The sequence below is a fragment of the Psammomys obesus genome, unplaced genomic scaffold (genome assembly GCF_907164565.1).
Source record: "Psammomys obesus unplaced genomic scaffold, mPsaObe1.curated_primary_1811, whole genome shotgun sequence".
NCBI classification, from domain to species: Eukaryota; Metazoa; Chordata; class Mammalia; order Rodentia; family Muridae; genus Psammomys; species Psammomys obesus.
Window position 1 is genome coordinate 6,887,124 of NW_026590405.1, and position 19,499 is coordinate 6,906,622.

At 57.3% G+C, this 19,499-nt stretch overlaps 2 protein-coding genes and 1 long non-coding RNA gene across 8 annotated transcripts; 1 reads left to right on the forward strand and 2 right to left on the reverse strand.

Annotated features, from left to right (window-relative positions):
* Positions 1-394: 394 nt before the first annotated feature.
* On the reverse strand, positions 395-6,940 carry LOC129676616 (gametogenetin-binding protein 1-like). The gene is made up of 6 exons (XM_055607047.1): positions 5,499-6,940; positions 4,633-4,757; positions 3,845-3,939; positions 3,527-3,698; positions 1,987-2,126; positions 395-615 (listed from the first exon to the last, which is right to left on the reverse strand). Exons 1-6 carry the CDS (start codon positions 5,963-5,965, stop codon positions 562-564), a joined length of 1,053 nt encoding a protein of 350 aa, XP_055463022.1. The 5' UTR covers positions 5,966-6,940; the 3' UTR covers positions 395-561.
* On the forward strand, positions 6,834-14,416 carry Bak1 (BCL2 antagonist/killer 1). Of its 5 annotated transcripts, none has more exons than XM_055607051.1 (6): positions 6,836-7,070; positions 9,555-9,646; positions 11,215-11,345; positions 11,606-11,749; positions 12,651-12,670; positions 12,941-13,106. In XM_055607051.1, the coding sequence occupies exons 1-6, from the start codon at positions 6,887-6,889 to the stop codon at positions 13,030-13,032; spliced, it is 663 nt and encodes a 220-aa protein (XP_055463026.1). In that variant the 5' UTR covers positions 6,836-6,886; the 3' UTR covers positions 13,033-13,106. The 5 variants fall into 5 exon arrangements, with proteins under 5 accessions (XP_055463025.1, XP_055463026.1, XP_055463024.1 ...); XM_055607049.1 differs by lacking the exon at positions 12,651-12,670 and adding an exon at positions 13,199-14,416 and having other exon boundaries at positions 6,839-7,070; positions 12,941-13,121; XM_055607053.1 differs by lacking the exon at positions 12,651-12,670 and adding an exon at positions 13,199-14,416 and having other exon boundaries at positions 6,993-7,070; positions 11,210-11,345; positions 12,941-13,121.
* On the reverse strand, positions 9,640-15,663 carry LOC129676618 (uncharacterized). Of its 2 annotated transcripts, none has more exons than XR_008720094.1 (4): positions 15,540-15,663; positions 11,856-12,058; positions 10,885-10,934; positions 9,640-10,562 (listed from the first exon to the last, which is right to left on the reverse strand). It is a non-coding gene; the product is annotated as an uncharacterized LOC129676618 (long non-coding RNA). The 2 variants fall into 2 exon arrangements; XR_008720093.1 differs by having other exon boundaries at positions 9,640-10,604.
* Between the last annotated feature and the right edge of the window lie 3,836 nt (positions 15,664-19,499).

Here is a 19,499-nt window from a genome sequence, read left to right on the forward strand (position 1 = left end):
CCTCGCCCACGCCCCACTGCTCCGTCGCCCTCCCTGCCAGCTCTCCTGAGGCAGGTCCCCGAAGTTCAGGGCCCCTTTCCTGGCTTTGTCCCGGAGCTGGCTGGGCAGGAGCTTCCTGCTGGGAGAATTCCCGGATCCTCCCGGTGAGGTGAGTGTAGCTAGCCTGGGAACTCAGGGAAAGGGGGGAGTTTGGTACTCTCCTTCCTGCTGGCAGGCAGCACCCCAGGTTAGCCTAAATCCTCCTGCTGCACCCCCCGGCCCTGGCGGTGACCAGCGGTGGCCTCCACACTAGCTGCTCTGTGGGCACAAGTTAGGGACTAGAGACCCTCAGAACCTGGCTCGCTCCAGGCGTGAGGGGGCGGGGCGAGGCCCAGTGACAGACAGCTCAGGAGGCTAATGTCAAACTAAGTTTTTAATAACATCGTCTGCAGTATCTGGTGGGCAGGGACAGTGCTGGGCGGGCCCACCGCACACACACAACATGCTTCTCATCCCAAAGCCCAGGGCCCCTGACCGGGGTCCCAGGGGTGTGGGCGAGGCGGGCTCCTGCCGGCACAGGCCTCACTCCGGAGGGGGCCAGTTCCCCATCTCGTCCATCTCCTCCAGGAGCAGGTGCTGTGGGCAGACATGGGGGAAGGAGATAGCCCCTGCTCTGCATTTCCCTCCGCCAGCTCCCCGGCACCCCAAAGCTGGCCCAGGTGCACACACACTGAGCCAGCTGCCCCACCCTGTAGGTTCTCCTCCTTCCACCTCTGGGTTCCTTGAATGCTAGGGACCCCACAGTTCCTTCCCTTTCGCCTCCGTCCTGGGGGTCTGGACTTTTTCCAGCTGAGTGGAGGAGCTTCAGCTGCCTTAATGAACAACGCTCAGGGCTCCAGCATTCCCCAAAAGCTGAGGGTCGGCTTTCTCCCCCTTATCAAGTAGCCCCAAGGGCAGAGGAGGAGAAAGCGTGGTGGGAGTCGGTGGGACTTTGAAACACACCTCTACAGGGGATGTAGAGGATGTAGCCCTGACTCCCACAGAGAGGACTGGGGCCCTGCATGCACTCCCCGGCGAGCACACACACACACACACCACAGGTGCCATGGTGTTGCCAGTGCTAGCCCAGGACTGAGCCCAGGAAGGGTAGGGCAGGCAGGCTCACGTGGTCCTGGAGGTCAGGTCCCAGGACCGGAGCCTCTCAGTGTGAGGGGAAATTCAAGGGCCCAAGCAGCTCCTGTGGTTAGGGGTGTGGGGCACGTGGGCAGCCTCAGGATGGCCTCAGTGCCCGGCAGGTGTGACTCCTGGGGGAGTGTCCAGGCCTGCTGCACAGCCCGCCAAGCCGAGGTCACCCAGCAGGACGGTCTCTGACGTCTCTGATGAGACTGGCTCGTGAGCCCTGGGCTCTTCCCTTTGGCGAACCACAGACCGTCAGGGCAGACAGCACACTGAGTCATAGAGGGGATGATGAATGGGCAGAGGCTGACTCAGAATTGGCGCGGATGCTAGGTGGTGGCTCCCCAGAGCCTGTGTGTGTCTGTGGGCTTTGGAGGGAGCAGGGCGGGGGGGGGGGGGGGAGTGAGACATCTGCTTGGGTGCTAGCCCATCTTGACAGATCTCCCTGTCTGTCATTCCAGCACTGGGGAGGTGGAGGCAGGAGGAACAGAAGCCCAAGGCCAGCCTCTGCCAAATAGCAGGCTAGCCTGGGCTACAAGATAACCTGTCTCCACCAAACAAAACAAAACAGAGACAATAATAAGGTGTCTGTCTGTGTGTGTGTGTGTCTGTGTCTGTCTGTCTGTGTGTGTGTCTATGTGTGTGTCTGTATGTGTGTGTCTGTGTATGTGTGTCTCTGTGTGTATACATTACTCCCAGAAAGAGGGTAGTACTCAGGCCCTCCCCTAGAAGAACCCAGGCAAATGGGGGCTGCAACCAGGGTCCAGGGCCATGTGAACTGGGGGACCCCACCCTCATGAGTTAGCGGATTAGATGGACACCCAGGCATACCTGGCCGTCCACCATTCCGGCCTCCTCCAGCGTGATGTCTGGCCGGGTCATCAGCTCCCGGCCCTCCGGGCTGCCCACCTTCCAGAGGCGGCACTCCCGTTGTACTGCCAGAATCTTCTTCAGCTCCGACTCCACGAAACCTGAGGCAAAAAGACGGGCTGTGAGCTGCGGGGACTCACACCGGGTCTCTGCTCCTCTTTCCTGGCATGTGGCCCCTAGCACCCATAGACATTCAAAAGCACCAGGTTTCCTGTAAATGATAATGGCAACCAGCTCCTCTGCAGGCAGGGTGGGGGGAGGCTGGTCCCCAGAAAGATCGGGACAAAACCCTGGAACTTTCAGCTCAAGAGGTTGAGGCAGGAGGATCACAAGTTCTAAGACAATAAAAAACAAATCCCGCATACCCTCAACTCCGAGAGATGCTCAAACAAGTTATCTGAGCATCAGGGATGGAGTTGCAGAACCCTGACCGCTGGCACAGGCAGAGCGGCCTACACTTGAGATCAGGGTCTGGAGGGGAGGACAGCGCGGCCACACGAGGCCCTCAGCCAGCAGGGACCTGGTGCCATCTCCAGGAAGTTTTATCTTCAGCGCTGAGGAATCTGCATGGCTGGCGTGTGGGAAAACGAAGCCACCCGTCTGACGTGACGGAGCGTGCAGGAGGAGTGGAGTTTGCGGTCCCTGTTCCCAGAGCCTGGGACAGGCAGAGCCTGGGCGGTGTCAACCCCACGTCCCTCTCAGCTCTGCGATCTGCCTCAGATCTGCAAAGCCTCCTTCGGGTACCTGCAGCCAGCCAGCCACTGCCCACCCCACGCTTCATTCTCCTGAGCTTGCCCGGTGCAGCGGGGGCTGGGAGGCTGCTCCTGGGCGGAGCGCATCAGACACTGCCACGAGCCGCCTGAGGCGAGGCCCCAGCTCCTCCATCATGAGTGGCAAGCTACTTAACCTCTCTGGGCCTCAGTTCCCACGCTGCTGCTGAGTTTATGCTGGCGCCCTCTTCAGAAGCACCAATTCACATTTTTAAAGAACAGCCCCAATAATGGCTGTGTAAACATGAACAATATTTGGGAAGTATTTTTGCTATTGTTTTTACTGCCTCATTCGTTTGTTCTTTAATATGTGCCTCTGTGCACAGGAAGCCAGAAGAGGGTGTTGGAGCCTCTGGGGCTGCTGGGAACTGAACTAGGGTCCTCTGTAAGAGCAACAAGTGCTCTTAACCGCTGAGGCCTCTCCAGCTCTCCAGGCCCAAGGAACCAACTGCTACTATCCGACCTACACTGAGCAAGGCAGAAACCAGGCTTGGAGGAGCCCTCTCCTCAAAGCAGAAGCCATAGCTCCCCCTCTGGTTGGAGCCTGGGGCTGGGGGTGGGGTGGCGGGTCACCGAGGGGTCCCACTGAGTCCGAGCCTAGGCCTGGAGGTCGGCCAAGCAGCCGCTCCAAATCAGCCGTCCTTGTCCTCTGCTGCCACCTCGTGGTCGGTGCTGGAGTTTCCTCCCCAAGCCCCTGGCCAAAGCCGGACTTGCCGGGCAGACACGCCTACCCACTGTGTCAGTGGATCTGAATGTCTTCTGCAGCAGGGACGGGAAGGCGGCAGGGCGTGGGGCGCACAGACTGGTGCAGCTCTCCTCCTCCTCAGCTTCTTCTCTCTCCCCTTTCTCCTCATGGGGCAAGCCATCCTTGAGAGGAAACTGAGGCAGCCCCGGTCTCTGAGCCTGTGAAGGGGGGATGGGACTCTAGGCCTGCGTCCCTTCTTCCCAAAACCAGGAAACAAGAAGCAAGGCAGGTCCCAGGTGGTCAAGAGGGAGAGTCCCCCCTGGGGGCCCAGGCCAGTGGGGGTGGGGAGGGGAGCCCCGCTGACCTTGCCCAGAGCTGATTTATGGAGCTGCTTGTACAAGCCGAGGATATAGTTCCATGGGTTGGGCCCCACCTTTCGAGAGGACAGCCTGAGGTCTCCTGTGGAGCAGTAATAGCAGGGTGATGGGCGCCGGTCTCCGAGGGAGGGGTAGGGCACACACCTCGGCATGTGCACGGGTTCCCACCCTCTGCCTGAGTCCGTGGAACCAAACTTGGGTCCTCAAGCTTGGCAGCATTCTCCTTTACCTAAAGGCCCATCTTGCTGTTCCCTGGTCTCATCACTTTTTGTGATTCTTCTTGTTTTACGTTCTTGAGACAGGTTTATGTTCTGTTATGCAGTCAAGGCTGGCCTTGAACTCCTGACCTTCCTGCCACCTGGGAGTCCAGGTGTATGCCACTATTCTATTTGTTGTTGCTGTTAGTTTTCTTGTTGAGAGAGGTTATGTCACTACAGAGCTGGGCTGACCTTGAGCTTGTGGCATTTCTCTTGTTGCCTTCTTAAGTGCTGGGACTAGAAGACTAAGCCACCACGCCTGCCTCTGGCCTGTTTTACCGGAGGCCTACTGCGAGCCAGGGCCAGATGTGGCCCTTGAAAAGAAAGCATCTCACTGATCCTAGCACCTAAGAGACCAATTTTATCTGGTTTCCATTTCATAGATGAGGAGCAGAGACTCAGCAATGTTCCATTGTCATGTAGCCTGACGTGGAGGAAGTGGGGTTCAAACCCAGGTATGTGTCATGTCCTGCTGGGCTCCCCGCCCCCAGGGCCAGCCTCCCCCACTGCACACTTACGGATCTCCATTAGGTAGTGCCCGTCTTCTTCCTCTTTGGCGAAGGCCCCAGGGGTAAGTGCCAGCGGTCCGGGAACCCACTGCAGGCATTCTTGTTCAGCCTCCAGGGCCGGGGCACAGTGTTCCCTAGCCCCAAAGCGGGCAGGTGACGGGGTCAGACGCCCACAGAGCCAAGCTTCTCCACAGACCTGCTTCATCTCCCTTCCTCTCTCCCAGGCCCCTGCTCTGTTCCCAGGGGTCGCTAACGTGGGGGGTTTTCCTACCACCCCTGAGAAAGCCAGAAAGTAGGGGGCAGGGAGCTGGGCCCCTTCCACGCAGGGACCGGCTGTTAAGAGCAGAGGGAGAGAAAGCCAGGGTGGGAGCTCGGGAGGTCTGGCCACAAAGGAGCCGAGGGCACAGAGCCCCTCCAGCACACCCCTGTCCAGACCCTTTGTCATCTCCATTATTATTTTGTTTTGTTGTCTTCGGTTTTCCAGCCCCGACTGTCCAGAACTAGCTCTGAAGACCAGGCTGGCCTCAAACTGAGAGACCTTCCTTCCTTTGCCTCCCAGGTGCTGGGATTAACCGCCGGCCGCCATGCCTGGCTGTGATTGTTTCACTGTGCTGGGGACTAAAGCCAGGGCCTGGATCATGCTAGGCAGGGCTCCACCCCAGCGCCCTCTTTGGTGCTCATCCCACAGTCCACCCCCTCCTTCCCTTGGCACTATAACCCTCAATCATGACCTTCACCACTCAGGACCCTCACCCCAGCCCTTTCTCCATCCATGGACTTCCACTCGTGGGCCTCCTGTCTGCGCCCCGTCTCTCCTCTCTCTGGACTGTGCTCCTCCTTCCTCCCCATCCCTGCCACCAGCCCCGGCCTCTCACCTGTCTGAGGCCCCAGAGGCCACCCCTGCTGGCTCTTCCCCGTGTCTTTTCTTCTTCTCAGACTGGTGCCCCAGAACCTCCTCTGCTCCTCTGCTGGGGACTGATGTTACCTCTGTTCCGTGGAACCTGAGCTTTGGGGCACGCTTGCAGGTGGAGGTCTGGGAGCCCGTGTCCCCGGTGCCCAGGCCAAAAGCATCCTGCAGAGGTGGGTTTGGGGGAGCCGCGGAGAGGATCCTGGGTGCTGCGGTGTGCAGCTGCGGCTCTCCTCTTCCATGATCTTCCCGGTGGTCTACCCTTGGGGAGGCAGCATCCTGCTCTGGTGGGGGGTTGGGCCGGCTCCTGGTCAGGGGCGTGTTAGGACCCTTAGAACTGCCCTTACTCCCCACCAGGCTTCGGAGAAAGCGCAACACGGAGGAGCAGCCCAAGATTCTTGGCCGTGACCGAGGGGTCCGAGCCTGGGCCGCCATCCTGAGAGGGACCCTGACTCAGGGAGAAGTCATGGCAGCCAGCCCAGGACCAACTGCTAATAGAAACCTCCAGTTGGAGACTTCAGGAGTTCTAGAAGGCAAAGAAAGGGTGGGGGTGGGGTGGGGTGGGGAGAATAACTGGAGGCAGTGGACGGTGCTGCAGGGAGGAGGGTGGGTACAGGGAGCCAGCCAGGGTCCAGCTCAGCGGGCATCAGGGCCAAGCTGGAGATCAAGGGAAGCTGAGACCCAGAAAAGGGGCACCCTCAGGCCATGAAAGGGGCACCTCTCCCTGGCTGGGGAAGGACAGGAAGGCTGGCAGGGTACAGACCCTGAGAACAGGACTAAGCACAATGTCTCTCTGGAGTTGATTCTGTGCTTGAGATCAGTCCCTGAGGCCTGGCAGTTTGCAGAGGACTGGGTGACTGTACAAATTCCTCCTCCTCCTCTTCTTCCTCCTCTTCTGCCTTCTTCTCCTCACCCCACTTCTCCTCTCCCTCCTCTTCCCCCAATCCTCCTCCTCCTCCCATCCCCGACTCCCATCCCTCCTTTCTGGTGTCACGTAGACAGGGTGGCCTGTTTTCACTACCCTGCCTCAGCCTCCTGAGAGCTGGGACTGCAGGTCCGCACCGCCACCCCCAGCTCCCTCCTGGTTTTTGTTGTTTTTCTGTGTTTTGCTTTTCCCTAGAGGGAGAAGATGGAAGGTGAGGACCCGGACTCAGAGGCAGGAAAGGCCGTGAACAGAAAGCTTCTCCCCTTGTCTGGGACAGGGCGTGCAGGGGGAGGGTGCACGGCAGCTGCTCCCAGGCCTGGCCCACAGGACCTTCCTCCGAGCAGCAGCCTCCCTGTGTGTCTGCATCCGGCGGCCGGCCAGCAGCTTCCTCTAGAGGGAGCTGATCACTGCCGGGAGCTGCCGGCTGCTCTATGGTCACAAAGTCGCGAGGTTTCCTGGGCCGAGACGACCCGTGGCGGCGGCATCTCGACACCGTGAACTCAGACGCCGGTTCCTGCAAGTCAGGCCTGAAACCTTGCCCCTGGAGGAAGCCAGCAGCCCCTCGGGATTCTGGCTCTAGACCGCTGAGCCAACCCACATCTGGAGCAGAGTCCGGCAAGTACCCCGGAGGCCAAACCCCATCTTCCTAATCCTGGCAGCTCCTGCCCAGGGTGGGGCAGAAGGCTCCATCCAGAACCGGGTGAGGAGGGGAACCTTGTAGTGGCTTCCCTGAGTGCTCCCTAAAGCCAGGAGGGCCTAGTGCAAACAGAGCTACCTCCAGCTCGACACCAGAAAGCGCACTTCTTGCCTAGGCTCTGGTGGCCCGGGGTGCCAGACAACTGGGACTTTAGCTGTCTGGAAGTTGGGGCAGGTCAAGGTCACCACAGAGGTATAAGTTTCACGGTTGACCCCCTGCTGTCCCAGGCCCACCCTCCCCTCCCACACCGATCCTAGGTAAAGCCTGTAGTTGCCTGTGGGGACGTGCATCCTGGGATGTAATTCGAAGTCAAGGCCACTCGGATGGGCTTGGGGGAGGAGGCCCAGGGCTGTCCGGAGACGCCACCTGCTTCTCCAACAGTGAGCTTCCAGGGTGGGTTTCTGGGGAGGTCTGAGTGGGGTCAGCACCCCTGGCCCTGCTGGCCTTCCTTCCGGAAGGAGCTGCCAGGTAGAATATGCCAAGTGGGTGGCTGCCTTCGTGAGGCCTGGCTCTCAGGGATGAGAAGAGGGTCTGCCCGCCCCTACTCTGGCACCAAAGCAGACGGTGAAGGGGAGCTAGCCCTCCCCGACCCCCACTCAGAGAGCTCCTGAGTAACCTTTAAATACAGCCCCAGCCTGAGATGAACGGAGGTGAGTGTGGGCACTCAGCCCCACGCAGGTACAGACGGGGCTACTGTGCTTGGCCCTAGCTAGGTCTGCACCCTCTTCCCTGACAGGAGGGTCACTTCCTGAAGTGATAGAGGCAGCTTAGAGAGGAGGGAGACTCTTGAAAGGGGTGCAAACTGAAAGTGAAAGGTCTTGCCTCAGGAAATAACTGTCGACACCAGCAGCGGAGGCCAAGATGGGTCAGAACAAGAACGGGCTTGGGCGTGGTGTGGCAGAAAACACCCATAATACCCGAGCACCGATGTCTGAGGCCGGAGGGTCAAAGGGTGCAGGGTCCTTCTTGGGGCTGCCTAGGGAGAACCTGACAAACAAACAAACAAACAAACAAACAAACAAACGTATAACCCAAAGAAACCACTTAGCACCAAAGAGCAGAGAGCAGTGAGGTCTCGGTGTGGGGCAGGGTGGGCAGGGTAGGGAGGCCGTGAGAGGTCCTGCAGTGCAGGGCGTGGAGCCCGGGGTTCTATGGAACCCACATGGTAGAAGGAGAGAATCCACTCCCGAAACCTGTCCTCTGACTCCACACACCCTTCATCATGCGCGTGCGTGCACGCGAGCGTATATACGTGTATGTTAAAGGGGCTGGAAGGATGGTGCAGCAGTTAAGAGCACTGGCTGTTCTTCCAAAGAACCAAGGTTCAATCCCCAGCACCCTGTGGGCAGCTCATACCCATCTGTAATTTCAGTTCCAGGGGACCCAACACCCTCACACACCCACAAACAGGCAGAATGCCAATGTACATAAAACAAATAAATCATTTTTAAAAAACAAGACAAAACAAAAACTCAGAATTTTTGTACCTGACCGTGTGGCCCAGATATTCATTTCCTTCTGCCCTCACTTTTACAACCTGTAAAACAGGTGCAAGGGTATTGGCCACACTTGTGTTGTGGGAACTCTCCCCCCCCCCCTTTATTTAATTGGGACTGGATCTCACCACATAGACCTTGGCGAGCCTGGGATTCTACGTGTAGACCAAACTGGCCTAGAACTCACTAGCATCAAAGCTTGCCCCACCACAAGCAGCCAGTCATGGGGACTTTGAGCACATCACATGAGTGTGGGGTAGACTCTTTGAGAGTTTGCTGCCAGAAGGCCCTACTGGAAAACACATATGTCCCAGCAGCCATGGGGAAGTAGACCATGGAGGAAGGTCTTCGTGGCTGGGGTGGTGGGCTGAGGAAGGGTCAGGGAGCCTCCGAAAGGACCCCCAGTCTCTCCAAGCAGTTCACTCTCTCCAGGAGTGACTGAAAAGGGACTTGAGAGCCTTCATGGCAAGGCTGTGCCACAGCCTCCAAGGCCTTGACCCCACTTGTTCTCTGCCTGGCTTCCTCAACGGTTAGTCTCCCCTGCAGGGTTGCAGCCAGGTCCTGAGTTCCCATCGCTCCCCGGGGTACCGCCAGGGCCCCAAGGTGGCAGGACTTTAGTCCCAGAGAATTGCAAGGTCTTCCTGGCAGTGGAAGAGGTGGGGTGCCCTCACTTTGGGTGACCAGGCCAACCTCTCTGGGGTCTTCAGCCAAATGCCCCTGCTCTGTGCTCTCTCTCTCTGAGATAGGGTCTCACTGTGTAGCCCTGGCTGTCCTGGAATTCTCTCTGTAGACTAGGCTATTTTCCAACTCAGAGATCCTCCTGCCTCTGCCTCCCGAGTGCTGGGATTAAAGTCATATGCCGCCATGCCCAGCCTCATCTCCGCTTTTTCTCACCGGTCTCTGCAGGTGAGACCTGTCCACCCAGACCTGACAGATGGCATCTGGACAAGGACCAGGCCCTCCAAGGGAGGGCTGTGAAGAACCTCCCTCCCCTTCTGGTAAGGGTCCTCCTGCCCCTCGCCATCCCCTAGCACAGGAGAGAAGCACCCGGGGCTGGTGTGCAGGTGGCACAACCCTTCTCAGGGTGGAGGGGAGGGAGGGAGGCAGAAGAACCAGGCCCGGCTGCCATGTCCCTGCAGAGGGAGAAAGAAGGAAGTGACCTACCTGGCTTATCACAGTCAGGTCTGTGAACAGGGAATGCCATTCTCTTTAACCTCGGGTGGGGTGGGGGCAGGAAGTGAGATAGCTGCCCTCTCTGCTTCCCTCAAGTGGATGGGCGGGGAGGTCAGGTTGGTCCCTGGACCTGGGGTTCATATCCCAGCTCTGTGTGAGCTGGGTGTGGTAGCTCCTGTCTGCAATCCCAGGTCCATCTGTCCTACAGAATGAGTGTCAGCCTAGCCTGTGCTAGAGAGAGGCAGACTGAGACCCTGCCTCAGAACAAAACACCAATCCAAGCAGAGCATAGCGGTGCACGACTTGTTTGCAACAGGGAGGCAAAGACAGGATCTGTGTGAACCTGAGGCGGCCTGGTCAGCATGTTGAGCTCCAGGCTTGCCCAGGCTACACATCAAGGTCTTGTCTCTAAAAATGAAAAGACAGAAACCATTGTCCTCTGACTGATTTTTCTGGGTCCAAGATGTCCAATTTCAGCTTGGTTTCTCCTGCTGCCTGCAGCCTAACTTGGGGCCGTGTCCACCCGGGAGTGCAGGAGCCCAGTGCTGGGCTGTCCTTCCACAGCGCTGCTCCTTACAACAGCACAGTGCACACAGTGAGCGTAGATCACAGGGGCCCTTATTAGCCTGGGGTGCGAGATGGGCTGAGCAGCAGCGCAGTGACAGCCATGATCCACAAGGCGTTACCTCGGCGGTCCCAGCTGGTGCTGAAGCCCGGGAAGATTCCTGGACAGCCTTGCGTCTGTTCACAGCAGAAGGCCGGGGCGGCCAGGGCGGCCAGGGCCTGGTATCAGTGAAAGCAGCAACATCCTGGTAGACCTACTTACCCACAGGCAGTGGGGAGGGCAGGTAGTGGGGAGGGTGGGATGAGGGAGGGCAGACAGTGTGGGAGGGTGGGCAGTGGAGAGGGCGGGCAGTGGGGTAGATAGACAGTGGGGGAGGGGGGGAGGGGGGGGAGGGTGGGCGGGGGGGAGGGCAGGCAGTGGGGGAGGGCAGGCAGTGGGGGAGGGCGGGCAGCGGGGGAGGGCAGGCAGTGGCACTGCCATTGGACAGTGTGTGCTCACCATGGGGAAGGCCCGTCCTTCCTCAGTCCTTCTGGGAAGCACCCTCAGGCCTGCCCAGAGTTGACCCATGAGTTGACAAGCAAGGCCAGCAACTCGTCCCCAGCCGCATGACCAAGCTGCACGGCTTGGCCACCTGTGCCTGTTTCCCCACGAGTAGGCTGGAGCTCACTCACATGGCAGGACTGCCTTTCATGAGGGCTGAATGACCACACTGGCCCAACTCCGGGGGGCAGCACTGTGTGTCCATGAGGGGCCGGGGGAGTCATGAGCGCCGAAAGGGAGGGGCTGGGGAATGTCCTTCTTGACCCCCACCTCTGATCCGCAGAACAGCAGGTAGCCCGGGACACAGAGGAGGTCTTTCGAAGCTACGTTTTTTACCTTCACCACCAGGAGCAAGAGACCCAGGGAGCGGCTGCCCCTGCCAACCCGGAGATGGACAACCTGTCCCTAGAACCCAATAGGTGAGCCTCTGCCCAGGGCGGTCCAGAATCCCCTGGGGTCTTGTCTCCCTCAGCCTGGCTTCTCGAGGCCCCCATCTGCAGTCCTACACCCTTTTCCAGGACACTCCTGCCCTCTGTCCTGTTTACCAACACTGTAAACATTGTCAGGGAGCCTCAGAGAGGGGTAGGGTAAAGGCGTGCCCCGCCCCCAGTCCGGGAGCACCCCTCTGCCCTGAGCCTGCTTCCCGGGACTTCACACTCCCGGACTCTCGCCCCCGCAGTGTCTTGGGTCAGGTGGGCCGGCAGCTTGCGCTCATCGGAGATGACATTAACCGGCGCTATGACACAGAGTTCCAGAATTTACTGGAACAGCTTCAGCCCACCGCCGGGAACGCCTATGAACTCTTCACCAAGATCGCCTCCAGGTACCGGCTGGTCCCTGCCTGCAGGTCATGGGCTCCCTGGCTGGGGTGCAGTGTCGGGGTGCACTCACAGGCGGTTCCCACCGTCTCCTTGTCTGGCCCCACTCACCCTCTGTTGCACATGAGCTCCAGAGAATCCCTGGAGTTCTGGCACCGACTAGTGAGTGCCCTGGGGTGGAGATGTATCCAAGCACCAGCTGGCGGTCGGGCCCCCAACATCTGTCAGGTCAATTGGGATTCAATGGCATCTAAGAGGCCACCTGACACTGAGGACACATCCCGGCTTGCCACCGGCCACCACTGTGAAACCTCCTAGGAAGCAGGGAAAGCATCTTAAATCAGTGTTCCCACAGTTGGCCACAGCCAAGTTGGCTTGAGTTTTGTCGGTGTTTGATTTTTAGCTTATGTGTGCGGCTGTTTTGCCCAAATATGTGTGCGAACCGCTTGCGTGCCTGATGCCTGAAGCGGCCAGAAGAAGAAGGTTCCTGGGGCTGGAGTTACACAGTTGTGAGCCGCCGTGTGGGGGCTGGGAATCAACTCAGATCCTCTGGAAGAGCAGCCAGTGCTCTTAACCACCTCTCCAGCCTCTTGCTGTTTCTGAGCTAGTGCCTCATGTAGCTCAGGCTGGCCTTGAACTTTTGATCATCTTGCCTCAGCATCCAAGTGCCAGAATCCCAGGCATGTGCCACCAAGCCTAGCTGTGCTCACTGTTCCTTCCCTGAGCCAAGAGTAAGCGTCAGCACAGGTGGAGGAGAGGTCGAAGCAGGTGACAGGCTTAAAATGAGCACTCGGAGCCGGCATGTCCTGTCCTCAGCCAGGTCCCACTCCGTGCAGGCCCCTGTGACTTTGGGACCTGTCATAATCTCTCTTGTGCTTTTCTCTCTGCTGTCCCTCCGGCTGCTAGGCCTGCAGCAACACTCACAGGTAATCCCCTGCCGTCTCCTCTGCTCAGTCTTGCTTCTCTGGGCCCTCTGTACCAGCCTCGGCCAGCCTACTGCTCTGTCCGCTTTCTCCTCTCACAGTCAGCCAGGCCCTCCCTGACTGGATGCCAGGCAAAGGCAGGCTTTCTGACCTGGACTGGCAGCTCAACCGTTTAGCTTCCCAGCTTGGGGGAGGGGGCAGAGGAGAAAGGAAAGGGACAGGCTCCCAAGGCGGGCTCCCATCCTCGTCATCCCTGGAATCCTCTGCCCACAGCCTGTTTAAGAGTGGCATCAGCTGGGGCCGTGTGGTGGCTCTCCTGGGCTTCGGCTACCGCCTGGCCCTGTATGTCTACCAACGTGGTTTGACTGGCTTCCTGGGCCAGGTGACCTGCTTTCTGGCTGACATCATACTTCGCCACTACATTGCCAGGTGGATCGCGCAGAGAGGCGGCTGGGTGAGTGCCTGAGGCTGGGCCGGGCCCCTGCTGCTGCGGCTGTCCAGCCACCCTATAACCGCCGTGTCTCCTGACAGGTGGCAGCCCTGAATCTGCGCAGAGACCCCATCCTGATCGTAATGACCATTTTTGGCGTGGTTGTGTTGGGCCAGTTCGTGATACACCGATTCTTCAGATCCTGACTCCCGGGGCGCCCTTCGAGGCCCCAGCCGGAAAGCCTGCCTGGGCTCCGGCCTCAACCTCTCCCCACCCCAGTCTCTCGTTCCTGCTTTGGAGAAGCACTGCCCAGGGGTCATCGAGGCAGCATGAGTACCCCAACATTGCATGGTGCTACCGGACCCCGTCCTGTTGAGGGGGGCTGACTGATGCCCTGCAAGGGCCATAGACTGGCAGTACTTCGCAGGAAGTTTTTTTAATGGTTTTGCTTTTTATACTACCCTTCGGATACAACACCCCTCCCCACCCCACCCCGCCCTTTTCTTCCACTGTGCTGGGGACCAGCCCTTCTAACCTGCCTTCCCAGGACTCCTCCCGCTGAGGAAGGCCAGAACTTGAGAGGGGCCCTGAGCGCAGCCCCGGCCCTCCCTACCCCAGCCCCCAGGAATAGGGTGCTAGCTGTAGGTGTACATGACCTGCTCAGTCCCCATTTTCTACCCCCACGCTCACCCCCGTCCGCCCTCCACTTCCCCCTGCCTCCCTTCCCACCTCCTGCCCTGTTCCGGTTTGCCTTTGTGGCTGGACTCTCAGGGATTCTGAGCCCGGAGTGATGGTGGTGAGAGTTCAGGCCACGGCTGTCTGAACGTGTCCATCACTGCCCTCCAAACCTGCATCCCTTCCTGACATCCGCCCAGTTCTCAGCCATCCCCTGACCTAAGGACCACTCCTCCCAACCCGGTGGGGAGGGGAGGCTCTTACCTTCTCCCCAGGGCCCTCAGGTGAGCCTGCCTGCTGGGGAGGCCCCGTAACCGACTGCAGAGCCTCAGACTCAGGCATTAGGACAGGGGAAGGGGTGGGCACTCGTTTGGAGGTGTCCGGGCTAGAGAAGGACTACACCAGCAGGGACAGTGTGGACCGGGTGCAGTGTGAGCCCTGGAACCTGCGAATACTTGAACCCCAACACCCATGCTCCTTGTCTGCGGAGGCCCTCCTTGGGTGGGCTGGGCCTGTCTTCTCTATCTTGTACAATAGAGAGTTAAGGGGAGAGAAAATTCCTGACTAAGCCAAATGCAAGGAGGGAAGGCAGAGGGGATCCCCCCTCCACTGTGTCTGGAAATAAACTGTGCAATCCCCCCCAACACCTCACCTGGCGTTTTTTACACTCTGCTACCCCCTCCCCTCCTATGCCGGACTTCCGGGGGCCGCACGCACTGCTGTAATCTAATCCTAGCTCCATGCTTCACAAGTCCTTACACTGAGATTGCAGAATCCTGGGTTTGAAGCTGCGGATGGTTGGAAAAGCAGAGCCAACCCCAGCCAGTCCTTTGTGACATTCGCACCAGCTCTTTAGCCCCTTACTGATTTTCTTCCTTTCTACCCATGTCTGATGGGATACACGTGCACTGTGTGTGTGTGTGTGTGTGTGTGTGTGTGTGTGTGTGTGTGTGTGTGCAAGGCAGATGACATCAGGTGGAAACCAGTTCTCTCCATCACATGAGCCCTGGGCATCGGATTCAGGTTGCTGGGCCTGTAGCCGCTGAGCCATCTCACGCCCCTCTTACCTCTTTGCCTTCCAGGCAGTTTTCCACCACCAGGAAAGGCAGGGACCCCTTGCCTGGGGAGCTGATTGGCAGGTGCACCGCTGTGGGGAGCCACAGCCCACACCAGCCCAAAAGGCCCCTTTGCACACTCAGCTCTGCTGGGGACACATTGTTCCAGCTTCCCCATTCCCAACGTCCCCACAGCCACACACACACACACACAGAGCTTTTTTGATCCTGGGAGTTTTGATGTTGCATAGGAGCCCCTACAGAGAGGCAGCTAGGGGGGTTAAAAATAACAAGCCGGGGGCGTTGAAATGTTCCGAAATTCACAAAGATTCCTTTTCCCCTTCAGTCCTGGGCACCCGGGTTTGTGTTCCTGACACCCGCCCCAGCCTGTCGCATCACGTGTCGGTCCGAGGGGCCTGTGAAGCTGCACTTTCACTGGCCTGGCTTGGCTCTCCGGGCCCTCCTTCAGCGTGCCCCCAGGCGCTGGAGGCTGGAAGCGTGTCTGCGCCCGCCACGCCGAGCCCAAAGCCAGCACTTACGGCGCCCTGTACCAGGGTGTGTTCTGAGAACTTTTGGATACCGGGACAGTATGTGATGGGTGGGTGCGTTAGCCTCCCACCTCCCCGAAAGGCAGGTGCCTTTTTGGAGTCACACGGGGAGCAAGGACTACTGAGCTAGAACGCGCCGCAAGGCCACTGGCTCGAGGTTTTACCTGGAGGCAGGAGGGGAGGGCCGCTGTCCTCGGGACCACAGGCCCGCCAGGGTTTAGGTGGACAGAATGTCGCGGTAACTCCCTTGGTCCTCGGGTGAGCCCAACAGCCTCACGGGGAGGGCGCTGCCCGGGTCCAAGATGGCCGTCGGAGCTTCGCGGGCGCATGCGTGCCCTTTGGAGGGTGGAGCCAGGGAGCCAAGTTTTCCTGGCTGCTCCTCGGTTTGGAAAGCTAGGGTAAGGAGGCCGGAATTTCCCTCTGCCAGGAAGGCGGGCGCCAGGTTGTGGGCTTTGACTTCTCTGGTCCCCCTACACCTGACTCCCAGTTACTTTCCGGAGTTGCCCAAACCAGGGGGCGGGAAGTTAAGGGTAGCAGAAGGAGCAGGCTGAGAGGCTGCTGGGCACAGATGGACCCTGCAGGTGCCGCGGTTATATCGAGAGCGTGCACTCCTACGCGTCAACATTTGTGGGTCTCCTGAAATTGTACCTTCTTTGCTCCAGATACATCTGGATTTCGTGAGGCTACAAAAGCGAGTTTGAGGTCAGCCTGAGCTACGTGGAGTTTAGGTCATTAGGTCATCAGTTATCTGTCCAAACAGTTTAACTGCAAAAATCCTTCCCTTGCCCCAAATCATTCATTTTTCTGCCGTATCCACCTACACAGTACACGCCTGACAGGTCGGGAATCCCAGGCGAAGGGCTGGAAAAAGCTCGATACTAACGCACGTCCCTGGCGGGTGGGCGAGCCTGTTGCAGAAAACAAAAGGTCACAGCTGGAGAGACCCGCCACTGTGAGCGGTTGCTGCTCCTGCAGAGATCTGAGGCCAGTTCCCAGCGCCCACACCGGGCAGCTTAGAGCGGCCTGCCGGTCCAACGCCATGGATCCGCCGGATCCGCGGTCCACTCCCGCCTCCACGGACACTGCACCCTGTGTACACACCTGACCACCACGCACACGTACACATAAGTTAAAAATTAAAAAGGGGCGGGGGCCTCAGTAGGTAAAGGCTCCTGGCCCATCCAGCCCTGGGACCCACAGGATTCCTGGAAGTCCCCTCCACAGGCGCACCCAACACAAGTAATTACGAAGAACGTAAATAAACTAAATAATGGATGATAAAGTTCTCTGAGAATGTTTTATGTGCCTGAAACTTTTTCTCATTTGACTTGTAAATCTGTCCTGTGAGGAATTTGTGCTTGGAAAATAAAATCAAGTATGTTAAGTTTGCAAACATAGTTTAAATATTTACAAGAACTTAATCAGCTAAGTTTGTAAATGGTACGGGTGATGCTCAAGCAAATTGCTGTCAGCTCACGGGCTAACCGAACACTAACCAAAGGGTATGTGTTCACCTTTTCCCCATGCACACTTTTTAATACACTGTATATTTTAGTATACGAAATATATAAGGATTCTAAACAGAACACCAGCATATGAAGTTAAATGTAAAAATTTAGGAAAGTATGCCTTTAAATTTACAATCTTAACTAATATATATTTAACTACATATATACATATATATTTGTTAAAGTGAGTTTACAAATTTAACTAATATATATAAAATTAAGAGAGAGAGAATGTCAGGGTACAATGTGACATGGGCTAGCTTTGAACTTGCTGGGCAAAGGATGACCTTGCTAATCTTGCAGGGAACTGCCCAAACTTGGGTGCTGAAGACTGGCAACTGCTGAGCCACCTGTCTAATCCTGAGAAAGTCCTTTTAAAAAGTCATACCAACAGCTTGTTTATTTGATCTTGATGATTTTAAAGTTGAACTATTCAAAAGATTGAATACGAAGTTGTTATGTTTATTTCTTTTTAACATTTATTCACTTTCTGGGTGCCGTGGCGCACACCTTTAATCCTAGTGCTTGGGAGGCAGAGGCAGGCAGATCTCTGTGAGTTCAAGGCCAGCCTACTCTACATAATGAGTCCAGGGCAGCCAAGGCTACACAGAGAAACCCTGTCTTGAAAAACCAAGCCAAACAAACAGACAGAATTGAAAACATTTCTTCTTTTATGGGGGAGACACATGTGCTACCGAGACCTTGCAGGTCAAAGGACCCTCTCCTTCCACTTTCCTTGGTCTTCGAGGATGGAGCGCCTCTACCCACTGAGCTTCCTTCCAGCCCCTCAACAGGATTCTTTGAGACAGGGTCTCTATGCAGCCCTGGCTGTCCTGGAACTCTATGTAGACTAGGCTGGCCTCGAATTCACAGAGATCTGTCTGCGCCTCCCTGCACCAGGGTTAAAAGCGTGTTGTCTTGTTAGTGAGACTTTCTTGGTTTGTTACTGTTTGGGGGGCTTTCTCTTCCCATGTATTCCCACTTTTCCTTTCTGTCCTGCGTCAGGTTCTTCCTCTGCCACGGAATGGAATTCGTGAGGCGTCAACAATGGTGACTTTCTATTAGGACAATGCTAGACGATGCATCACCATCGTTATTGTTTTAAATGACAGGGATTCGCGCTTCTCAGTCTGGCTCTGAACTACATAGTCCAGGCTGCTGTGAACTCCCGGTCCTACCTTTAGCCTCTCACCTGAGGTGCCCAGGGAGAGACGCAGGGAGCAGCACAAGGGTCTCCAAAGCTGGGCTTAAAGGCCTGTGACGCCAAGCCCAGCACACTTACTTGTTTTTGATTAAGACATGGTCTCACACTGTAACCCAAGCCATCCCAGAAACTCATTGAAATCCCCTGCCTCAGCTTTCCCAACACTGGGCTGACAGGTGGGAGCCACCACAGCGGCCTGCAGATTTTCTGAGGTCCTTGCTCCCGTTAATTCACATCAACACTGTTACACAGCGACTTGTCGCTTTCCCCGTAGAACAGCAGCCCTTGTCTTAGTCCCTGTTCTAGCGCTGATACAAAGACTGATAAAAACAGGTGTTTCCTCTGGGAGCTCGTGGCAGAGCGTGAGAGTCCTTGACGCACACGGCAGCAGACATGCATGGCGCTGAAGCAGTAGCCCGGGGCTCACGTCTGATCCGCAAACAGGAGACAGAGAGAGAGAGCTGACTGGGAATAAAGTGAGCTTTCGAAATCTCAAAGCCCACGCCAGCGGCAACCTCCTCTGAGCAGGCCACACTCCTAAACCTCCCCGACAGTTCCACAGAGGACGAAGCTCTCAAGCACCACCCTCCTTCGAGACTCCAATGCCTCCATCTCCCCCTTACCGGCCTCTGGAAACACCCTCCCTCTGCCCACCTCTGAGAGCCTCACAGTGTACCCAGCTTCACAAAAGTGGGGGCAGGGGAGTGGCCAGTCAGACCACATCAGGGTCTCCCCTCCGTCTCAGAACTCTCAGTAAGGAGCCAGTCAGGGTAAATCTGTAAATCCTAGTCTGGAGCGTGAGGCAGGAAGATTAGGAGTTCAAGGCCAGCCAGGGCAACAAAGCGTAATATCTCAAGAAAAGAAAAGAGAAAGATATTCAGCAAGTGACACAGTCGAGCCTGGGAAGAGGGCAAGGCTGGTGCACTCCCAGGATCCCGGTCTACACTGCTGGCCTTACAGGGCCCACACGGGTGCCCGCCAGGAGCTGGGGAGGCGGTTGAGAGCACTCGTTCTTGCAGAGGACCTGGGTTCAGTTCCCAGCTCGCGTAGTGTTTCACAGTGGCCCATAACTCCAGCCCCAGGGGATCTAACACGCTCTTCTGTTCGGGCTGTTCAGGCACTGGCACACACATGCAGGTCCCCAGAGACTAGATAGATAGATAGATAGATAGATAGATTGATAGATAGATAAATTGCTCTTTAAAAAGAAAGAGCTGGCTGGGTATGGTGCCACATACCTTTGATCTCAGCACTCAGGGGGAAGAGTTCTAAGTTCAAGGCCAGCCTGGTCTACAGCTACATAGTGAGTCCCAGGCCAGTCAAGCCAAGGCCACATAGTGAGACTCTGTCTCATAAGGAAGGAAGGAAGGAAGGAAGGAAGGAAGGAAGGAAGGAAGGAAGGAAGGAAGGAA